Source organism: Ochotona curzoniae, unplaced genomic scaffold (genome assembly GCF_017591425.1).
Source record: "Ochotona curzoniae isolate NIBS_2020 unplaced genomic scaffold, NIBS_Ocur_1.0 scaffold_3208, whole genome shotgun sequence".
In the NCBI taxonomy this organism is placed as follows: domain Eukaryota; kingdom Metazoa; phylum Chordata; class Mammalia; order Lagomorpha; family Ochotonidae; genus Ochotona; species Ochotona curzoniae.
Genome location: NW_024467106.1, coordinates 37,071,294 through 37,094,367, shown reverse-complemented (window position 1 = coordinate 37,094,367; position 23,074 = coordinate 37,071,294). Strand labels below are relative to the sequence as shown.

Sequence of the window (23,074 nt, the reverse complement as noted above, 5' to 3'; positions counted from 1 at the left end):
AAAAGCAAATGTGAAGAACATCCCGGTAAAATAACAAAAGAAGACTAAATCAATGAACACCCCATTACTAAAATGACAGGACCAAATTACCACCCATTCATATTAACCCTGAATGGAAGTGGTTTAAGCTCATCAATCAAACCTCCTAGATTAGTAGACTGGATTAAAAAATAAAACCCATCTATTTGTTGCCTACAGGTGACATATCTCACCAATTAAGATCAGCAGAAACTGTATCTCATGGATTTTTTTTTGTTAGTTTCATCTCTTCAAAACACTTTCTTCTGATTAAATTCAATGACTCATTGATCATACAGTAGCATCATTTTCTTCAAGAAGGTTCTTGATTCTTTTCATTTCTTCAGCGACACATTAGCCACTCAGTAGCATGTTATTTAAAGTAATGGCATTGTTAATTTGCTTTTTCTTCCTGTTGATTTTGCTTTGTGGCTTCTCATTTAAGGGGATGTATAGAAACTGTAATGGAGACTATCACATCCAGATGCGAGGATACAATGTAGTATGCATATCTATTTCCAGACAAAGATGGACTCCCACTGAAACTGTTAACTATATCTTGACAATAGAATGCTGGATTCTCTGCCATTGTCCATGCTCACAATGATGGACGTATGACTGTGTATGAAGAACTATACTATAGTAATAATATCCAGGAACTCAGTGAGAGGTAGAGGGCAATGGAAATCACAGGGCCTATGGAACAGTATCATAAAATAATAATAATAAAAAGTAAATTTAAAAAAAAGACCATCAAGCAAAAAAATACTATTTATTATTGACTTAAGAGTCTATTTTAAACTTTTTCATGGGACCGGTGCTGTGGCTCAACAGGCTCTTCTTTGGCCGTCAAGTGCCAGCATCCTCTATGGGCACCGGTTCGTGTCCTGGCTGCTCTACTTCTGATCCAGCTCCATGTTTATGGCCTGTGATGGGTAACTATCACTTTTTAAAACTATATACTCTAAAAGAAGACCTTAAAATGTTTTAGTGCTATTGATGTGCTTGCTTGGGCAGCTGATATACTAACACTGGAATGAAAATATTTTAGTGCTATTGAAAGAATCAAGCAGCGAAATACGGGGCAAACAGAGACTCCATGATGGACTATGTCAATCAGTGGATTCTTCAAGGACCTCATAGTGCTTGGAGTGGCAAGATTGGCAGCAATTCATAACTGTTAAAATATCAAATCCACTTGATCAAGAACCTCAGAGCATACCCTACATCCGGGACCTGGGGAGGGTGGGAAATTGGGTGGGCCTTCATCCTTAATACCCCCCTTTAAACATGAAGGAAACAATATGGAAAAAATAATAGGCTTACCCACTTTCCTGTAGCCCTTGAACCTTTTTACCCTAATTAGCTATGTAAAATATTAAAATAAATAAATAAAAATTTTTTTAAAAAAGGAAAATAAGTGCTGAAATTAGATAACTGCCAGCACTGAAAAGTTTAGTGTTATTATAAATAATAAGTTATAAAAATAAATCCTTTATGTTCTTCTAACTGGGCCAAAGTGAGAAATTCTGTTGTAATTGTGGCATTAGTTAACTGTTCTTCCCTATGTTGCTTTAGTAATCTTCAAAACTCACATACAGAGGAAAATCTCATAGTTCATCAGTGCAAAAATTTTATTTCTTCCTTGGTTTTTCCCTCCCAACACTTTATAAGATTTGAAATTTTGCTTCTTCCACAGTATTTTTTTTTATAAGCAGTCATGTAAAATGTGAGAAAAACACAATTATCAATTTAAACTCCCCCCCTTCCCACTTACAGCAAATTCAGGATAAGTCTACAGCATTCACTTACTTTAGCTGGTTCTGACACTGAGGAATACTTTTTTATTTGAGAATCAACGCCTAAAGACTTGGCTAACTGTACAGCATTTGAATCATCACTGATAAGTGTCCCAAGAGCCACAAGAAGTCTAAAAGTGGCTTCTAGGTCTTGTACAACTTCGAGGATTGTGCTAATTACTGACAGGCAGTGAGCTTTCCCTTCAATATTATGGTCTTTATGAAGACAAACAGAATAGTTCAGGGTCAAGGTAGCCAGAGCAATGTGAATGTTCTTATTGGTCCCTGATTTCAGTTCTATTGCATGGGACATCAGGGATTCCCTCTGGGTCATCATGAGCTTTTGTCCTGCCTGGCCAGCAAAACAATTGCACAAAGTTCTGAGAGCGAGCAGTTGGTTTGCAGACTTTCCTTTAGGGTTCAGAAGGTTGACAAGATGACTGCTGAACTGAGACCCTTCTTTTTCATTGCAGAAATTCTCATTTACACTGGGATGTTTAATCGACAGCCGAAGAATGTCAAGGGCAGGAAACACAATATCTATTAAAAAGAAAAATTCATTAAGGTTTATAAAAATTCAAAACATTCCCAATAACTATTTTATTATTTTTAAAGCTATTATTTTCCTACTATAATGAATGGCTATCTTAACATGCTACTACTTTATAAAATGTGAAAAATGGTTGCTTTAAAAAACTATATAGTTTTGAAACTTGCATTTATTGCTTTTATTTACATAAAGTGGAATTAGTGCTATAGTGTCATATGCGTTAAAAATAAGATGATACCCCCATGTTATCAAACAACCTGATTAATAGAGTATGTACTAAAAAATGAATTGAATACATGGGGTAAGGAACTTGTTTTAAAATTCAGAGCCCAGCAGCTAAATTCTCACCTTGTATGCTCCAGGATCCCATATGGGTGCCAGTTCATGTCCCAGCTGTTCCACTTCCCATCCAGCTCCCTGCTTATGGCCTGGGAAAGCAATGTAGATGATGGGCCAAAGCCTTGGGACCCTACACTGGCATGGGAGACCCAGAAGAGGCTCCTGGCTTTAGATCAGCTCAGTTCCCACTGTAGCAAACATTTAGGGAGTGAACCAGCAGACAGAAGATCTGTTTTTACTCCTGCCTATATATGTGCCTTTCCAAAAGAGTAAATAAATCTTTAAAAAAAATTCTGTATGATCGAATAGCTGAACAAGGAAAATTCTTTAAGAATTCCACGGCTCGGCACAATACTGTAGTGGTTAAGGTCCTCGCCTTGAACATGCCAGGATCCCATTTGGGTGCCAGTTTGTATCCCAGCAGCCCCGCTTCCCATACAGCTCCTTGCCTGTGGCCTGGGAAAGCAGTTGAGGACAGCCCAGAGACTTGGGATCCTGCACCTACGTGGGAAACCCGGAAGAAGTTCCTGGCTCCTGGCTTCAAACTGGCTCAGCTCCAGCCATTGCGGCCATTTGGGGAGTGAACCATTGGACGGAAGATCTTCTCTGTCTCTCCTCCTCCTCCCTCTATATCCACCTTTCCAACAAAAATAAATAAATCTTTTAAAAAAAAAAGAAGAAAAATTCCAGTTACCAAATAATGTTGCATGGGTGGATGGTATGTTCTTTACTTAAAAGGACCCGGACAGGTACCATCTGAATCAATGCACCAAGCAATCACTAAAGATGGGGACATCAACATTGTGTGCTTGACTATAAAGGTGGTCTGTAGCATCATTTGTAGAAGATTTTTATTTGCAGAACAACTATGAAACCAGAATCTAATGCCACAGCAGAAATACGTAGAGGACTGTATTAAGCAACCAGTCTACTCTATAATATGGGCATTCTGCAGGGTAGAAAAATAACTTTTTCTTCAACTAATTAATGTCATAAAAAGTAGTGGTATAGAGGTCACTTTTGGAATTAAATGACATTGACTCTCATGCTGGTAAAGCCTATGTCAAAATTCTAAAATCTGAAAAACCTGTCTCAGACGTTTCAGCTTCTTTTTCATTATGTGACCCAAACAAGGTTATCACAGCAATACAGCAAATCTTTTTTGGGAAATTTTTCAACATGTAAGTCAAATTCCCAGGTTAACTTTTACTTATCTCAGAAACACCAGTAATATTGGTAGAAATGAAAAGCACATTTCATCCTTTCTTACTACATTTTGAAGAATTTATTTACCTTCAGGCCAGTTAACCGCTTTCCACAAAATCTGAAGTTGCTGGGCTGTGGGTTTTTCTGAAGAACTGTTACATATTAGTGACAGTATCTTTTCAAGAAGTACTAAGTCATCCTCAGTTAACTTCTTGTCTTCAGATGCTGTTCCATTCAGTTCCTTCAGTTTACCTAGAATCCAAAATCAAACTTTAAAAATTCCCTAACTCTAATAAGTCAGATAAAATACAAACATTTCAGTAACAGTATGCTACTGTATGAAATTATTAAAGAATATAAAAAAGTGTGGATTTTTAATCTGAGAATATGGTTGAAGAAACATTAAAATGATCCTTTTTACCATGCCTACCAATTTCTTTAAACCTTTAAATCTTTAAATCTGAGAGGCGAAGAGAGCGAAAGAACCTGTGAGGGTCTCAATTGCTCCAAATACAGGAGCGAGGAGCACAGTTTGGTTCCCTGCGCTGGTGGCAGGAACCCAGTCACCTGAGTCATCACCACTGCTCTACATTAGCAGGAAGTGTCTACATTAGCAGGGAGCTGCAGTCTGGAGCAAGAGAAAGGGATCAACGCTAGAACTCTGCTACTATCTGCAAACATTTTAAATGATGGGCCTCCTGCAACCAATGATTTTCTAAGCTCTTCTAGAGCTTTCAATTATGAAAAAAATTTTAAAGTATCATTTTTGTATTCATGCTAAACAGTTCTCAAACAACATATTTTTAAATACATGCAAGTACACTCAGCTCTTCTCAATGTAAAATTTGGAGCAACTTCTTGACAATTCATATCAATTTCTATTGTTGTCTGTGAAACAAAGAGTTAAATGCCTACTAATATCTGACTTAATTTCCATGCACATATTGGGCACATTACTTTAAAAATTTATGTAATGGAAATATTGGTGTTCCTCCAATGTTTGCAGCTTACTTCAAACTTCTCAGATGTATCTTCAATGTCAATTTTTCTCGTCATCACTAATACAACTTTGAATCATTTAACGCTGTTTTTCCAAAGCAATCAAGCTTGAGCATGGGTCTGAGTCCTGTCTGATCCACTTGTGACTGAACTTTGTTAATGTCTCATATGGGCCAACAGATGATGGCTCAGGTGCCTGGGTTCCAGATACCTATGTGGGAAATCCACAGAATTCTAGATTCCTGACTTTGGTCTGGCTATTGCAGACAGTTGGGAAATGAAACAGAGGATGAAAAATCTCCTTGTGGCTCTGCCATTCAAATAGATGAATAAACATATAACAGACATTTAAAAATCCAGGCATTCTACACAGGCATCCTGACCAGCAAGCCAAACACCTACCCTAGGGCCACTCATTTCTTTCATATTTTACTCATTCCCCTTTTCCCCCTCTTCAAGAAAACATCAGGAATTCTGAAGGATGAGACTCGACATTTTTTTTTCCTTTTGTTGCCAGCCGCATCTGTATGCACTGGCCACATGCCGTACCCAAAATGGCGCCGGCTGGAGAAGCCACACCTTGGTGCCTGGTGGAGAGTCACGTAGCTTTTGCGGTACTGCGCAGGCGCCTAGCGCATGCGCAGTGAGCTGCGGCGTGGCCGGTGCATGAACACTGGGGACTGACGAATCCGGTCGCCCAGGACCCAGCGTGATCATGACGCCGACCTATCATCGGCGGAGGCGGGGCCAGTCAGCACATAAGAGCAGACAGCCTGCCGGGTCAGGGCCCTTTCCTCTTCCTCATCTTGGTGCGCGCAATAAAGTTTACCGCAGAAGGCTTCACTTGCGTCTGCCTTTTATTGCTGGACGATAGATAAGACACGTGGGCGCGACATCCTTTAAGATTTTTTTCTTATTAAAGGCATCATGGAACATTTCTATTATATTTACATTAGGATTTCTTACACAGCAGAATCGGTCCATTAACACATTATTTATGGACATATATGCGTAGTATCACAATAGAAACCTCTATTTTTGTAAGCTTCTGATTACTGATACACTAGAAGGAAGAACAGCCTTGAAAACATCTCAAATAGAAAAAAATACTTACCTAATATTTGTGTAGGGTTTGCTTGATCAAAAGTAACAGCTTCTTTTTTAGGGAAATAAATATTCACTACTTTAGATGCAGCTGATCGGTAAGCACTGTTCCCTAGTTATAGAACAGAAAATGATGATGAAAATTACAGAGTGACCTCAAATGAGAATTTACCATGTATAACTTGTTCTCAGAATTACTGAGCTATTTAACTACTCAGTACACAGAGTAACAATCAACTTCAAAAAAGAAAATTCATCCACAGATTTTCAAATATACTGTTTGTACTTAATTATGTAAGCACTTCTGGTTTGTGGAAAGGAAGCTCACACATACAAAAAGTCCTTCCATCTCACATTTTCCACTATTCTAAGATTTGATCTAAATTATAAATTTTGAAAAGATAAAAGAACACAAAACAATCATGAGACATTCCATCTCATCCTTAAGAGATCAACTGACTTCTCCCTTCTCCTGTATTTTTTGTTTATTACAAATGATAGACAATCTGAATTGCCATTATTCCCCTTTTTCGACATCATTATAAATGCCCCAAGCTGCAAATTCACACAGGGTAGGGTTCCTATTCTTTGATTTTCCTTACATCTCCACTACAGTAACTGAAACATAGTATTTGTATTGAACAAAACAAAAAAACCTGGCAAGAGATGAAAATTCAACAATATTCAATGAATATAACTTCAAGTATTATTTGCATATAATTTATATCCTACATTAAATAATTTAAATTATACTTCATTTTTGTTTCAATGTAAAGATTTTTTGAAAAAACACGAAGATTTATGTAACATAAAGGAGTGCAGATAGAAAGCTGAATATAACTATAAAAATTATTTCTAAAACTGTATTTAGAGATATGATCAAAGGTGAGCATTACATGCACTCCTGGCTGTTATATTCAAGTAGTTTGAAGAATACAAATGCTAATTAAGTATCACTCAAACAGTAACGTATGGTGCAGTTTGGTGGAGGAAAGTATAGAATGCAAGGAGAGCATTTGATAGAGACGGATGTTCACAAATGTTTTCAGGGAATCTGTTGCAGCAGCCTAGAGGCTAAAGTCCTCGCCTTACACACATTGGGATCCCATATGAGTGCCACTTTGTGTCCCGGCAGCACTGCTTCCCATCCAGCTTCCTGCTTGTGGCCTGGGAAAGCAGTCAAGGATGGCCCAAAGCCATTGGACCCTGCACCCGCATGGGAAACCCATATGAAACTTCTGGCTCCTGGCTTCCGATTAGCTCAGCTCTAGCTCTTGTGTCTGTTTGGGAATTGAATCATTGGATGGAAGATCTCCCTCTTTGTCTCTCCTCTTCTCTGTATATCTGACTTTCCGATAAAAATAAATTATACAAAAAAAATTTCTCAGGTAAGGAACCAACAAAACTTTTCTTAATCTTTCATTAAATAAATGTTCCAGTGAAATGTTTTAACAATTGAAGAATTAGAGAGAAGGGCAAGAGCTCCTCCACCTACTGGTTCACCTTTCTGTTCTCTCAAAGCTCAGTAAAAAGATGACTCTTTAGGGGCTGGCGTGGTGGCGTATCAAGCTAATCCCCTGACTGCAGCTGGCATCCCTGCTTATAGCTTGAGAAAACAGCAGGGGATAGCCCAAGTCCTTGGGCCTCTGTACCCACATGGAAGATCCTAAAGAAGCTCCTGGCTCCCGGGTTCAGATTGACTCTGCTCTGGCTATCGCAGCCATTTAAGGAGTAAACCAGAGGATGGAAGATCTCTGTTTCTTTGTAACTCTTTCAAGTTAAATAAATTTTAAAATAACAAATCTTAAAAAAAAATGAGTAAATTGACAATGAAATGAAATCTAAAACAAAAATAAAAAGAAATCAAACATACCAGTAAATGGATCAACTCCAGCCATGGAGGTTCCCATACTTGCAGAACCTGGCACATAACGACCGGCACCTACAATGCAGTAATAGGCATAGTAAGCAAAGGCAATGGCAAGTTACACTGTTCAAACTTGTCCTCCTGTACATAGAATATTTATTAGTCACACTTCAGGAAGTCATTAAATACATATTGTATGCTATAAATATAATACATAAAATGCTTACTGCCTGGAATGTGGTATGTCTTCAATAAATTGATTTTAAGTCATTGTTAGGCCCAGCACAGTAACCTAGTGGCTAAAGTCCTCATCTCGCACACATCGGGATCCCATATGGGCGCCGGTTTGTATCCCAGCAGCCCCGCTTCCCATTTAGCTCCCTGCTTGTGGCCTGGAAAGCATTTGAAGATGGCCCAAAACCTTGGAACCCTGCACCTGCATAGGAGACCTGAAGAAGCTTCTGGCTTCACATGGGCTTAGCTACTGCCATTGTAGCCACCTAGGGAATGAATCAGTGGTTGGACAATCTTTCTCTGTCTCTCCTCTCTGTAAATCCGAGTTTCCAATGAAATAAATAAATAAATCAAGTTAAAAAATTTGGTCTCTTATGCATTATAATTACAGAACTTTAGTGCATTAAAAAACATAAATAGACATAAAGGTTTACAGAATGAAGAATGCTGTTCTGCTGAACTAAAGGAGAGCAGCAGCTAATACACAGTATCAAGAGGGAAGACTTGGGTGAGTGTTAGGGATGTTGTGACAATTGCCCGGTCCAATCTAAGACTATAATAATTGCTGTCTTACTGAAAATCACATTTTAAAAAAATGTGAAGATAAAGAATTGGCAGAATTCAGAGATACACAAAGCTCTAGATAACTTTTTTTTTCCCCTAGATAACTTCTGTGGGAAACAGTCTAAAAGTTGATATAACCAATGCAACACAAAAGGAAAAGGAAAACACTTAGAAAAGAAATACAAGATGTAAATAAGTTTACTAAAAACTAAATTTGGGGCTAGGGGGATGGCTCAACAGGCTAATCTTCTACCTACAAACATTAATATCCCACATAGGCCAGAGTTTGTGTCCCAGCTGCTCCACTTCCCATTGCAATTCCTTGCTTCAGGCGCGGGAAAGCAGCACAGCATGGACCAAAGCCAGGGGACAATGCACCTGCATGGGACAACCAGAAGCTCCTGACTTCCAGTTTGCTCAACTCCAGCTGTTGTGGCCATTTGGGGAGTGAAACAGCAAATGGAAGATCGTTCTCTCTCTGTCATTCCTTCTTTTGTAAATCTGCCTTCCCAATAAAAGCAAATCTTTTTTTATAAAAATTAAGATCTACCCAGAAACCATCTGACTATTACAGAAAGACATAGGAAGCACTCTACAAGATAAAAGCATTGATCACCAAAAGCACAGGCAGTCAAAACCAAAACTAAACAAATGGGACGACATCAAACTAATAACCTTTATACAGCAACAGAAATGATCAACAAGATGAAAAAGCAACCAACAGAAAGGAGGAAATCTTTGCACATTACACAACAGATAGGGGACTAATATGCAGGATTTACAGCTTTGGAAACTCAAGTGCAAAACAAACAACCCTGTGAAGAAATGGGCAAAGGAAATGGCAGACAGTTTTCAAAAGAACAAATTCAAATGACTAATAGACACATGAAAAATGCTCAGGCTCCTAGCTGTCAGGGAAATACAAACAAAAACTACCTAACTCTAATGAGACTGGCCTACATTCAGAACTCTACTAACAACGCTTGCTGGTGTGTATATAGGGAGAAAGTACCCTGTTTCACTGCTGGTGGGAGTGTAGGTTAGTACAACCACTATGGAAGTCAGCATGGAGAGTGCTAAGAAAACCAAAAATTGATCCCACCAAATGATCCAGCTAGCCTACTTCTGGGAATATATACAAAGAAAATAAAACCTGCATATGGGAAAATGACCTGTAATCTTATATTTACAGCAGTACAATCTATAAGAGTAGACTTGGAAACAATCGAGATGCCTATTGAAAGAGGAGTAGATAAAGAAACTATGGCACATCTACTCTATGGAATAATATTCAACCATTTAAAATAATGAAATTCTGCCACTTGCAACCAAATGGTCCCAAATAGAGACCATTATGCTCAGTGAAATAAGTCAATCCCAAAAAGGACAAATATCATATGTTCCGATATAAGGTAACTTGCATGCAAAATACAAAACAAACAAATAAATGAGTGAATACAAATATATGTCTATAATATATACATATTCTTATAAATGAATTATATAATGAAGGGTAGCATATCAAGAGGTTAAGACATATTGCAGTATGCATCCCTAAAGAAGGACTCCCAAAGAAAGTGTTAAATTTATCTTGGCAATAGGATGCTGGGCTTTCTACCATTGTCTATGTCCATAATATCAGGATACATTTAAATAGCAGAATAATGGATTTGTGACTGTGTTGAAGGACAAAACTATTATAACAATGTAGGGGAAATCAATGGGGGAAGACAGTAGGGGTAAGAGTGTAAGGAAATCCCTCACCCTACTGAACTGCATCATAAAAAATGAAAAACGACCAAAAAAATGAAAATCACAGAGTAAGTGAATCTGTCAGGTTCTAACTATTGCTAGTCAACATTCTAACCATCTACATATTCATTTAAGTAATAACTAGATACCATCATAATTCATAATTATTTTAGAAGAGGAAGGTTAAAAAGCTCACTTTAGGCATTCAAATCTCTTTAACAGTATGAGTCCTTGTTCTTGAATGAGAGTCACATTCAATATTCAGAGTGCTAGAGTTCACACATAACCTAATGGTACTGTCAACTGGCTGCATCTAAAAATATATTGAGAGTTCTTGTGCGTGTGTGTATACATACATATATATATATATATATATATACATATATATATATATATATATATAATGTATATATGTGTGTGTGTGTGTGTATTTACATAGGGAGGCTTTAAAACATACCTAGGAGCCAACCCCAGCAGAGCAAGTTAAGCTGCCACCTGCAGTGCTAGCATTCTATATGGGTGCCAGTTTGAGAAATAGCTGCTCCACTTCTGATCCAGCTCCCAGCTAATGTGTCTGGGAAACCAGCAAAGAATGATCCAAGTGTTGGGACCCTGTACCCACACTAGTGACCAGTGAGAGCGTCCTGGCTTAGACCTAGTCCTTGTCACTGGTAGCCATTTGAGAAGTGATTCAGCGAATGGAAGACTTCTCTAATTCTGCTTTTCCAATAAATAAATCTTAAAAAGACGCAATCAAACAAGCAAAAACAGCAATAAAACCACAAAAAACAAACCTATGTGCCAAGTACGCTTCAAGACCATTTCCAGAATCCCAGAGTGATAGATCACAGTATCTGCATTTTCAACCTGTTTGCTCACCTGGTAACTCAGAACATCTGAAGGTAAAATCTTGGATAAGCAATTTAGACAGACTTCCCAGATCATTCTAACAGACACAAGAAGTTTCCATGAAGAAAAGGAATTACTATTGATCATAAGTTGTAGGCCAAATTTGGAAACCTCTTTGCCTCAGTGCTATTGGTAAAGTTAGGTGAACAATATCTAAAACATTTTAGCTAACACATATGGATAGCTTAAGTGTATTATTCTAGACATTTTGCTAAATAGTTCCTACATGTACTTTACTATTTACTTTTCACATCTCATGATAGTATGCTCTAGTATCTATCTTTCCATTAAGCCTAGCTTGCTATTCTAATGGTATCTTAATCCTGCTGTAGATTTAGCACACTATCCTGCATACCTACTTCACCATTTCTGAGTCTGACACTGGAACTGTAAGACATGCTCTGGGTAGGTCAGCCCCCAGGAGTACTCTCGACTTTGTTGGTGCGGGGTGAAGCTTTCTCCTTTCTGCTCCAGGGAGAATCAAGAACACCGCTGCTCTGAGTTTCAGAGCACCATTGTTTCCAAATTGCTGATTAAGAGAAAATCCTCATCTTATCTATTCTTGAGGCCCTTACTGACATTTGAAATAGTGTGATACCATCAAAGACTTTCTTAGGAGACAGTGTAACAATTACAGCATTCAACTTCAATATAAAGGTGTAACCATTTGCATGTAGGCCACCAATTCATCCATAGGGGGACAAAATCTCCCCAAAAGCATACTTTATGACACAAGGCTAGCACTGTGGCAACTGGCTAATCCCCTGCCTTCAAGGGCAGCATCCCATATGGGCACCACTTAGTGTCTGCCCTGGGAAGGCAGTGGAGGAAGGCCCAAGTCCTTAGTACCCTGCACACGATGTGAGAAACCTGGAAGAAGTTCCTGGCTTCAGATCACCTCAGCTCCAGCCATTGTGGCCATCTGGAGAGTGAACCAGTGGATGCAAGATCATTCTGCCTTTCCTTCTCTCTGTAAATTTGCCTAATAAAAATAAATAAATCTTAAAAAAAAAAAAGGACTCATGTCCTCATATCAATGACATAGGTTATCAGATTGACCTGGAGCTGGGAGGACTACAGGTTATTCTATAGCTCATGGTACTAACTCTTCTAGTGAATTCCATACAGGCAAGTGTGTTGGCAAGTGTGGTTCAGGAACTTTGGCTGAAGATGCAAAAAAACAGCATCACAAAATGAGATCAAAGCCATTCTGAAAACAGACTTCTTCAGCTGCATTAAAGTCCAACTCTGGCCATTTTTTTTTCTAGTAGTGTTGACGCTGAAGCATGCATACCTTGGGAAGTAAATTCACTTTGAAGAGATACACCGACACTTCAAGGACTTCAAGAAGGCCATTTATAACTTAGATTAGGAAGACTAATCCTGGATAGCTGAGTGGAATGTCTCCTTCCATTCTAAGTCAAAATCTGCCTGGGCAGACTTCTTGAATGCACTGCTCCATCCAGTATTAGAGGCTCCCATGGCTGCTTCTCTGCTCAGGGCTGGTAGCATCTCGCCAGGGACAGCACTCATACTGTGTCTTGGTTGATGGATTCCCTTATCATCTAATTTCACAGATAAAAAAAATAGGCTCAGACAGGTTAAGTAACTTGCCAATTTTGCACAGCAAGTAAGGTGGCAGAGCCAGATTGTGCATCAACATCTGTGTGACTCAAAAAGCTACATTCTTAACTACTCTGCTCTCTCCTGGCAGGACAACAGGAGGAAAACGTGATGACTTCCAATCAATAATATGCAATCTAACAATCATAAAGAAATCTACAAAAGTATTCCAAGAAAGAGCAAAATTCAGAAGTTAAAGAAAGGAGATTCACCAAAATACAAAATACAGATAAGGAAATTATTAGTTATTGTATTACATCTCCAAAAGCCATATAATGCAAAATGCTATATATTAGTGAAGGATGATATGGTAACCAAAACTGCAACCCACCTGTAAAAGGATCTGTTGTAGGCAATGTGTTAGAAGATGATGAAGTACCCGGAACATACCGACCACCACCTATGAATGCAAAAAAAAAAGCAAAGTTAAAACTATTTATAAATAATGAATTTCATTAACAGCACAAGCTTATATCAGAAGAACCTAACATGGAGAAGCACAGAAGAGAAAGACTATCATATGATAGAAACTATGGTCAGATGCTGTATACCTGGGAAGAAAGCAAAATTTCAATGATCTCCAAGTTTTCTCTTTCCCAACTTTAATGCTTTTTATATCTTAGTCCCAGCAACTGCATATTAAAATACATGAGTTTAGATATAAAACAAGAAGTTCGGGTAATCTGAGCTAAAAAATATACACACACAATCCATTCCTGTCATGTTCCTATACAAATTCGTGAGAATTCCTGCTGTTGTTACTGCTATCAAAACCACAGGCATTAAGTGTTAATCTTTGCAACAAGCCCTGGATTCATTAATCCATATGTCACACAGTGCATTAAGTGCTGGGGCTCCAGCAGGAAACAAAATTGCTCATATATACTGAAGCTTATAACCTACTGGAGAAGAGAATTACATAGTGGAGAGTACTACAAAGGAGAGCGTGCCCTTTACACATTTACAAATGTGTGGTATGCATGCATACTTATTTTGTTAATACCTCCAGGGAATAATCAAGTTGCTTGCAAAAAAGATATGTAAAGATGTTTAAAAAGTTAGAATCTTGGAAGAATAAAACATGCCAAGCAGCTGTTATATTTCCAGTTAAAGCTAGCTACTAAATACATTTCTGTTGTTCTACATAGTTTACAAGACACTGTAATGTGTGCACTCTTTTTCCCTGTACTGTGACATTACATACTAAACATTTAAAAATGAGAAATCAAAGCACAATGGGGCTGGGCTATCCACAACACTGACATCCCACATGGGCACACTGGTTCCTGTCCCTGCTGCTCCACTTCTGATTCAGCTTCCGGCTAATGTGCCTGAAAAGCAGCAGAGGATGGCCCGAAGGCCTTGGGACCATGCAGCCATGCGACAGAGCCAGAGGAAGCTCAGGTTCCTGGGTCTGGCCTGACCCGCACAACTATTACACCATTTGGGCTGTGAACCTGCAGATGAAAGATTCTTTCTCCCTCCTCCAGGCTCTCTCTCCATCCCCTCCCTCTCTCTCTGTAACTCTGCCTTTAGAATTAAAAATAAAATAAATCTTAAAAAAAAATAAGTAACAAGAAAACATTAATGGTGAAGTTATCTACTGTAAAATGCTACTGAAAGTAAGCTCTATAACTTAAGAAAAGCAGAGGCATTTTATTTCTTCTTGTACTTCAGTTCCTGGAATCCAGAACTCAGTAGATATTAGTAGAATTACAAATCAGGGTTTTTTTTTTCTTTTTTTAAGAGGCAAAATCAGTTTTTCAGTTTTTTGGTTTTGTTTTTCTTTTGAGGATTTATTTATACGTATTAGAGAGGCAGATTAACAGAGAGGAGACAGACAGACAAAGACCTTCCATTGGCTGGCTCACTCCCCAAATGGCTGCAGTGCCTGCAGCTAAGCCAATCTGGAGCCAAGAGCTCCTTCTGGGTCACTCATGTGGATAATGGGTCCCAAGGGTTAGGGGCAACCTCCACTGCTTTCCCTGAGCACAAGCAGGGAGCTGGAAGGGAAGAGATGCAATTGGGACACAAACTAGCACCCATATGGGATCCTGGTGCTTGTATGGAGGAATTAGCTGACTGAGCCATTGCACTGGGCCAAATAAATCACCTTCTAAGAGCCCAGAATTTAGACTAACACTTCTCCAGCACAGTTTATACAGTGATATTATCATGTACAAAATTTTAGATACTGCAAAAAAAACTGAGCATCCCTAATCTGAAAATCCAAAATGCATGCAAACACAAAGCTTTTTAAGCAACTCAAGTGGAAAATTCCATGCTCGACCTCCTAGAAAGGGTCATATTCAAAATACATGTATGCTGAAATTATTATGTAAAATCATCTTTGGGTTATACATATAGTTTATAAAGATAGCTAAATTTCATGTTTAACCTTGGCTCCCTCTCCAGTACATCTAATCATGTATTTACAAATATTCCAGAATTTGAATAAAATCTCAAATCTAAAACACTTCTAGGCCCAAGCATTTCAGATAAAGTCGACTCATATACAATACTGCAAACAGTAACTTAAACTGAATATGTAGCATACAAATCACACATAAACTGAAATCTACAGATCCATCCCAGATATGATGTATAAGCAACAGAATTTCAATTTAGTAAATTCCAACAAAATATTTATTTTTAAAAAGAGAAGCTATAAAAAGGAACTAAACACTTTTTATTTTGTATGATTTAATAAGAATTTAGTTTTATTTATGGTATACCTATATATATATTTTTTTATTATTATTTTTTAATTGGAAAGGCAGATATACAGAGAGAAAGAGCTTCTGTCCGATGATTCACTCCCCAAGTGAGCGCAACGGCCCATGCTATGCCGATCCGAAGCCAGGAGCCTTTTCCAGGTCTCCCACGTGGGTGCAGGGTCCCAAAGCTTTGGGCTGTCCTCGACTGCTTTCCCAGGCCACAGGCAGGGAGCTGGAAGGGAAGCGGGGCTGCTGGGATAGAACCGGCGCCCATATGGGATCCCGGGCATTCAAGGCGAGGACCTTAACCACTTGCGCCACCGCACCAGGCCCGGTATAGCTTTATTTTTGAAAGAATAATTTACAACTGCTAATAGAAAGTACATGACTTCTGGGCTGGCACTTTGGTATAGCGAGTAAAGAAGCTTCCTGCAATATGGCATCCCTGGAAGAATCTCCTGACTCCTGCCTTGGGACCAGTTCAGCTCTGCTTTTTGAGGCCATTTGGGGAATGAAAGAGGACGGAAGATCTTTCTCACGCTCCATTCCCTGATCATTAATTCTGCCTTTCAAATAAATAAATCAATTTTTAAGAAAGAGAACTACTACATAATTTGAGGCTTAAAAATACATGATTCAGAAGTTTCCTGCAGATCTTGATTTTTTAAAAAAAGATTTATTTATTTTTATTGGAAAAGCAGATATACAGAGAGGAGGAGACAGAGGAAGATCTTCCATCTGATGGTTCACTCCCCAAGTGAGCGCAACAGCTGGTGCTGAGCTGGTCTGAAGCCAGAAGCCAGGAGCTTCCTCCGGGTTTCCCACATGGGTACAGGGTGCCAAGGCTTTAGGCCGTCCTCAACTGCCTTCCCAGGCCAGAAGCAGGGAGCTGGATGGGAAGCACGGCTGCCGGGAATAGAATTAGTGCCCTGGTGTGTGCAAGGCAAGGATCTTAACCACTACACTATCGTGCTGGGCCCCCAGATCTTGATTTTTTTTTTTTATTCAAACATCTAAAAAAAAAGAAACTTAACTTACCCGTAAATGGATCTGAAATACTGGTATTCCCAAATCCCAATGTTTGACCTTTCGTGTTATCAATAATAAATTTAGCCACCTGATCCAAAAACATAGGATTCAAATCATTCTTCTGCAAGAAGTTGTATGCAGTCAACCAGGGATCATCACTAACATTATATGGCAATTTATATGACGGTCCACCTTCGTTGACATCAATTGAGAAAACATAATCAAATTCCTGTTAACAGGAATATAAAAAGGAGATGAAATATTAATAATTAATGTTTTCACAAGTATTTACATACATATTAATTCACATATACATACATAGCAGATATTACATGCTCTTTCCTTTGATAGTTATAGTAAACTCTCCTTAATGTACAATGCTAAAATAAAATGCTCCTCTCAAGTAGAGAAAGACCAATAGTGACCACTCACTTGTGCTGCAAGGTTACTATTCCAGTAGGGGGTGGGATGGAACTGGAGGATAATTATGAGCACATATTCATTCCAGAACCAAAGTAGAGCTGCCAATTGGCTGATCCCAAAGTCAGAGTATCAGCTATTAGCATGCCCTGGTCACAGAACAGCTGGCATTTAAGCACTGCTCTGCAGGGTCCACCATGTCGCATCAAATTAAACATAGCCAGCTCTGAAGTATTAGATGAAGAGCGGCACAGAATTTCTAACCCAGATGGTTGGGAATTGCTTATATATGGGAATCACCAAAAGACAATGGTCATTTTATTTATCAAATGCAGCTTTCTAAACAGGCAGAGGCATTTTATTAATCAATTATTTCAACACAGAGAGGAAAGAATTTTTGTTTAGTAATTTATTTCTAAATTTCAGTCCCACCCTCTAAAATTAAATCAGCACAGGAATAAAAACCTTTAGAATAAAGATTTAATAATTATAAAATAGAAGTCAACATACTTTCCCTTCATATAAAACCTTTCCAGATGTTTGCTGATTAGCACCAGAAGAGCCAACGACATCACCAATTTTTATCCAGCGTCTATCACTGACACTCCACTGATAGGCTTCGACTCTGTCCCCATCTCTGATAATACGAGTCTGTCCTTCTCGAGTACCTTACAATGAAAATATTAAGAATCAAAATAGGATGACAGAATAAAATTGACAAACATCTCTTAACTTAGAAAAAAAGAGAGAGATTATTTGTTGCTTCGCTTCCCAAATGCCAGGAACTCACTTCAGGTTTCCCCTGTGGGGTACAGGGATCCAGTTAACTGAGCCATCACTGTGTCCCAGTCACTTCCTGGCCCAACACTGGCAGGAAGCTGGTCCAAGGCAGATGCCGATCCAGGCACTTCAATTAAGGACAATGGCAAATTCAGCACAAGGTTAAGTATCCATTTGCTCTACATTACTCAGAACGCAAACTAAGCACCATTTACATATGAGTGTATGTGTTATGCTTAAAAAAAAAATTAGCTAAAGATTCATATTTGATCTTAGTCAAAAGGCCAACAAGCAATTTGCTAAACATTTAAAAACACAATTTCACTATATGATCAAACAAAATTTAAAATGGCTCTCCATTCTTCCAGTGGTGCAGACCAAAAAACAGAACAGTCTGTTACCTCTTTCAACCCTCCAGCCAATCTTTCAGTAACTTACCCTATATTCTATACTCGTTAAAGTTTATCCAGAAAACTCGTCATCTTGGTATCTCCTCCAAGTCACCATTATTTCTCAGTTGAATTGCCTCAATGGGCTCTGACATCTGCTCTTGACACTCAACAGCATATATACAACTAGCAACCATAGGAATTCTTTTTTTTTTTTAATTATATTTTTGACAATCTTTGCATAGTTAATTGGGGTAAAAGGTTCAAGGGCTATAGGAAAGTGTGTAAGACTACTATTTTCATATTGTTTCCTACATGTTTAAAGGGGGGTATTAAGGATGAAGGCCCACCCAATTTCCCACCCTCCCCAGGTCCCCGCATGAGGTTCTTGCTCAAATGGTTTTGATAGTTCACCAGTCTTGCCACTCCAAACACTATGAGGTTGCTGAAGAATCCACTGATTGACATAGTTCATCATAGAGTCTCCGTTTGCCCTGTATTTTGCTGCCAACATATAGCTGAGATGGTTGATTGAACTATTCTTTCTTTTTTCTTGGTTAGAGTTCTGAGTCCAGCATTTCGATTGGGGAAATCTCCAAAGAAACATTGTCTGAGGTGTTCCCAGACCAGATTCTTGTACGTACTAGCAGGTACAGGGCCCAGTTCAGTCCATGGCCCTGGGTTGATTCTGTTTTTAGCCCCGACTTCCACTGGAACCAATGGGTGCTGCAGTCCAGCCTGGTTCTGCCCAGCACATTCTTGGTCCTCCCATAAAAAAGTGGGAGTTGCAACCTAGTTGGAGCGACCCACACTAATCCCCACCAGGCCCACCCCCTACCCTGGTTTGCCAGTATGTGTAGCAGTAGTCCAGTCTGTCCCACACCCCATTCCACCCCAGCCCCTGTCCTGGTTTTCGTGCCCTACCATGGAAGTGGTAACCTATTTCCCTCCCATGCCTCTCCCACTCCCAGATTATGCATTCTCCAGGTAGTGCTGTGGTTTGACTTCACAGAACTAGCCCCCAGTGTGAGCTTCTGCCAGCTGATGCTGCGGCTAAGCCCAAACAACCCTCACCCACTCTACTTTTGGTTGGCACCAGTAGGAATAATCAGCCCAACCCCTGGCTTTTCCCTGATCTAGTCCACATGAGGTATACAGACTTGTAGCCCTGCTCAGTCTGGTGCCCCCATCCCAGCTCGCACTCTCCAGCGGAAGTAGCTGTCCAGCAAAGGAACCACCCCTAATTCCCCTGCCAGCGCTGCCCCCTCCCTTCCTGGTTCTCAGGCATGCTGGTTGGGTGCTGTGGTCACTTCTGGCACAGGCAACCTCGCCTTGGCATTCCTTATTGTGCACTAGTTTTTTTTTTTTTTTAAGATTTATTTTATGTATTGGAAAGTCAGACATACAGAGAGGAGGAGAGACAGAGAGGAAGATCTTCCCTCCGATGATTCACTCCCCAAGTGAGCGCAACGGCCGATGCTATGCTGATCCGAAGCCAGGAGCCAGGAACTTCCTCCGGGCATCCCACACGGCTGCAGGGTCCCAGGGTTTTGGGCCGTCCTTGACTGCTTTCCCAGGCCACAAGCAGGGAGCTGGATAGGAATTGGAGCTGCCGGGATTATAACCCGCACCCATATGGGATCACGGCAGGTTCAAGGCGAGGACTTTAGCTTCTAGGCCATGCCGCCAGGCCCTGTGTAATAGTTTTTGTTGAGACCAAACCCGGCTTGAACCACATTGTTCTGGTGCTCGGATGTGCCAGTGGATGATGTGAAGATTCAGCCTTTTCTGCCCGGACCCATGCCAGATGTATGCCCCTGCGTAACTTTCCATGGCCTGTTCTGGGCTGTTTCCTATCATGTTTCTTGCGCTTACCTGCAGGGTCTTTGTCCTGCCCCACAAGGAGTTGCCCAGACTCCTCCATCAGAACCTCTCCCAATGCCAGACTTTGCGCATACCAGGGGGTCCATGAGCCAGCCCTACTCAGTTCACCTCCTGTCTTAGCAGGAACAGTAGCTTTTCCTGACTGGCCTTCAACCCAAACTGGTCCTTGCTGTTGGATTTTTCAGCCCAGCCATGGCTCATCCATACCCAGACATGGCTCACACATGGCTCAGTAGGGGTTGAGACCTTGCCTAGTCAACCATAAGAATTCTTTCAAAAATGTACATAGGTTCTGCCCACAACCCTCTGACTGCTACGAATCTCTTCTTGCAGTGGTATACTGGGACAAATAAACTGTCCTCCCATCCTCTTTTACCTTATCTTCTCTTACTTCTCCACCCCCATTATGCAACTTCACTCAGGAAAGCCACCGCCAATTTATTCTCCTAGGACACTTCTCACGCAGATGCTGACAAATTCTGTAGCATGGACTTTTCTCAAGTATCACCTTCCCATCTAGGTTTACAGAAGTGGAAGCCGGCTAGCTTTCATTTGGGGTTCCTGCACTGCTATTCCACGGAGAGGAGCCGCAGCTGTGTACCTGGTGATGGCTTGACCTGGCCCCTTCACATGCCTGAGCAATGACCAGTGGAACCGAGCAGGCATATGTCAGTTCTGGCCTAGTCCATCATCTCCCAATGTCTTCTCATACCTTGTGTCAATCTGCAGCAATATTTTGGTTTGGTTAAATTAAATAAAGTAAATCCAATGCAGAGATATGTAGTTCAAAAAGAAAGATCTAATTATGTCTTTCAGAAAATGTGAGTATCTGGATAAAATGTAGAATCAGCATCTATACCAATGGATTTCTTCAAAATGTTTATCCACAAAAGCCAGAGCTGAGCCTATCTGAAGCCAGGAGCCTCTTCCGGGCCTCTCACGTGGGTGCAGGGTCCCAAGGATTTGACTCATCCTTCATTGCTTTTCTAGCTCATTAGCAGGGAGCTGGATCTGAAGTACAGCAGCCAGGACTAGAACCAGCACCCATATGGGATGCTGGTGTCACAGGCAGAGGATTAACCTAAAATACCATGATGATGGCCCCTACCAGTCAATTTTTTCATGCTAAAATACACTATCTTTTACCCATGTATGAGTCTGCTCCATCATATACTGATCATTTTGAAAATACCATTTCACAGACTCAGGCAATGTCTCTATTTTCATATTATTCAATATGAACAATTGCATGTGTTAATATTATCACTATAATCATCAACCAGAGGGAAGCTATCACGCTTCTGATAACACACACAAATTTTCTAGAATTTCAATTTTCACTTGAAAGCTTGAATTTTATCTTTGGCAGCAAATACTATCAGTTATTTCCTTAAAATGACATATTCACTTTTATCATTCTCAAAAACATCTATTATATACCTAAGCATGAATAATACCAGTCTTTCAAACAAAAACTGCATTTCATTGAAAAAGGCTTATTTTGTGCTGCAACTCAAATGATAAAATAGTTTTCCTTTGACACCATGATATATTTTCTATTTTGCTATACAGAAGATATTTCTGTGTCTCCTTTTCTTTGCAAATCTGATCTGCTTTTCCAATATAAATCAATTTGATGAACGGTCAATAGCACAGGAATTATTTTAGGATATGAAAATACTTTGGAGATAATGAATACCACATTAATTTAACTTACACCTTGAAATAATATTGTTAGAGATAAATTTTATACCAAATTATTTACGAATTAAATTTTACAATTTTTGAAAATGTTGGAAATGAAACCTCAAGCTTTACAAGAGCCAAATATCCTGACATCTACATTCCTGGTGTTACCAAGGATATGCAGATAAAGTCAGCTTGCTAAACATTTATCACAACAATGACCTTCCAAGATGGAATTTGCAAGTACCAGGAACAAGTTTAGCAATCAGTTCTGTTATCCTTGACTTTTTTCTCACTTTATAAAGATATTTTAAAAATGGATAACCAGGTAACAGGAAATTTAGGATCAGATATTGGAGATCTGGATGAATCAAAAGCAACCAGTTGCTGGTGATAGTGGGCCACATTAACAAAATCAGTATCCCATGAATTGCCACCAGAACAGCACACAGAGCCAAGCTCCCAAGGGTTCCCACCTTCTTCGCATTCAAATTCAAAATAGGCGGCTTAACTCTGTTCTTTGGATTGGAAGTCTCTGAAATTCCTATGCCTCATGGCCACAATGAAAACAATATACTTATACAAGCAAACAGTACCTGTGCTAGGAACTCTGCAAAAAAAACAAATACCCTCTAACACACAGACCAAACCAAGGGGAGAAAATCTCAGAGCACAAACTGGGGCTGCCCACCACCGGGCGAAACCCAAATGCACAAAGGAGGACTGCTCATCACTGGGCGAGACCAAAGCCCACAAACCAGGGCTGCCCCAAACCAGCTGGACTCTGAGCCCACAGACTGGGGTTGCCCACCACCGGGCTGCCCCAAACTGGGCGGAATATTAGCCTACAGGCAGGGGCTGGAACCTCACCCAAATTTTACCCGATGTTTTTAAAATAAATTTTAAGATTTTTTAAAATAACTGAATATTCATGAAATTTAGCAGAGGACACTGGATTGCATTTATTTTACAACAGTGGATGTACTGGAGGATGACAGATCTTGGGTGATTTGTTTTGTTTTGCTTTGTTTTTTTATGACATAGTTTCATAGGCTCTGGGATTCCCCCAACTCCTCCCCAAACCCTCTCCCCATGTTGGATCCCTCCACATCGTTGCCATAGTACAGTTTCACTTGGGGAGTGAATCAACGGACAGAAAATTTATCTCTTCTCCTCTCTGTATATCTAACTTTTAAATTAATTAA

General features: G+C 39.7%; 1 protein-coding gene across 2 annotated transcripts in view; it reads right to left on the bottom strand.

Annotated features, from left to right (window-relative positions):
* Positions 1-1,631: 1,631 nt before the first annotated feature.
* Positions 1,632-23,074, bottom strand: part of PLAA (phospholipase A2 activating protein) — a 42,867-nt gene continuing 21,424 nt past the window's right edge. The window contains exons 8-14 of one of the 2 annotated variants that reach the window (XM_041004526.1): positions 17,641-17,798; positions 16,720-16,939; positions 13,296-13,364; positions 7,889-7,957; positions 6,026-6,127; positions 4,000-4,164; positions 1,632-2,357 (exon numbers count right to left, since the gene is read on the bottom strand). In XM_041004526.1, the coding sequence (XP_040860460.1) occupies positions 1,792-2,357; positions 4,000-4,164; positions 6,026-6,127; positions 7,889-7,957; positions 13,296-13,364; positions 16,720-16,939; positions 17,641-17,798 (1,349 nt within the window). In that variant the 3' untranslated portion in view covers positions 1,632-1,791. The remainder of the gene's footprint in view (positions 2,358-3,999; positions 4,165-6,025; positions 6,128-7,888; positions 7,958-13,295; positions 13,365-16,719; positions 16,940-17,640; positions 17,799-23,074) is intronic. The other variant, XM_041004527.1, reaches the window with a different exon arrangement.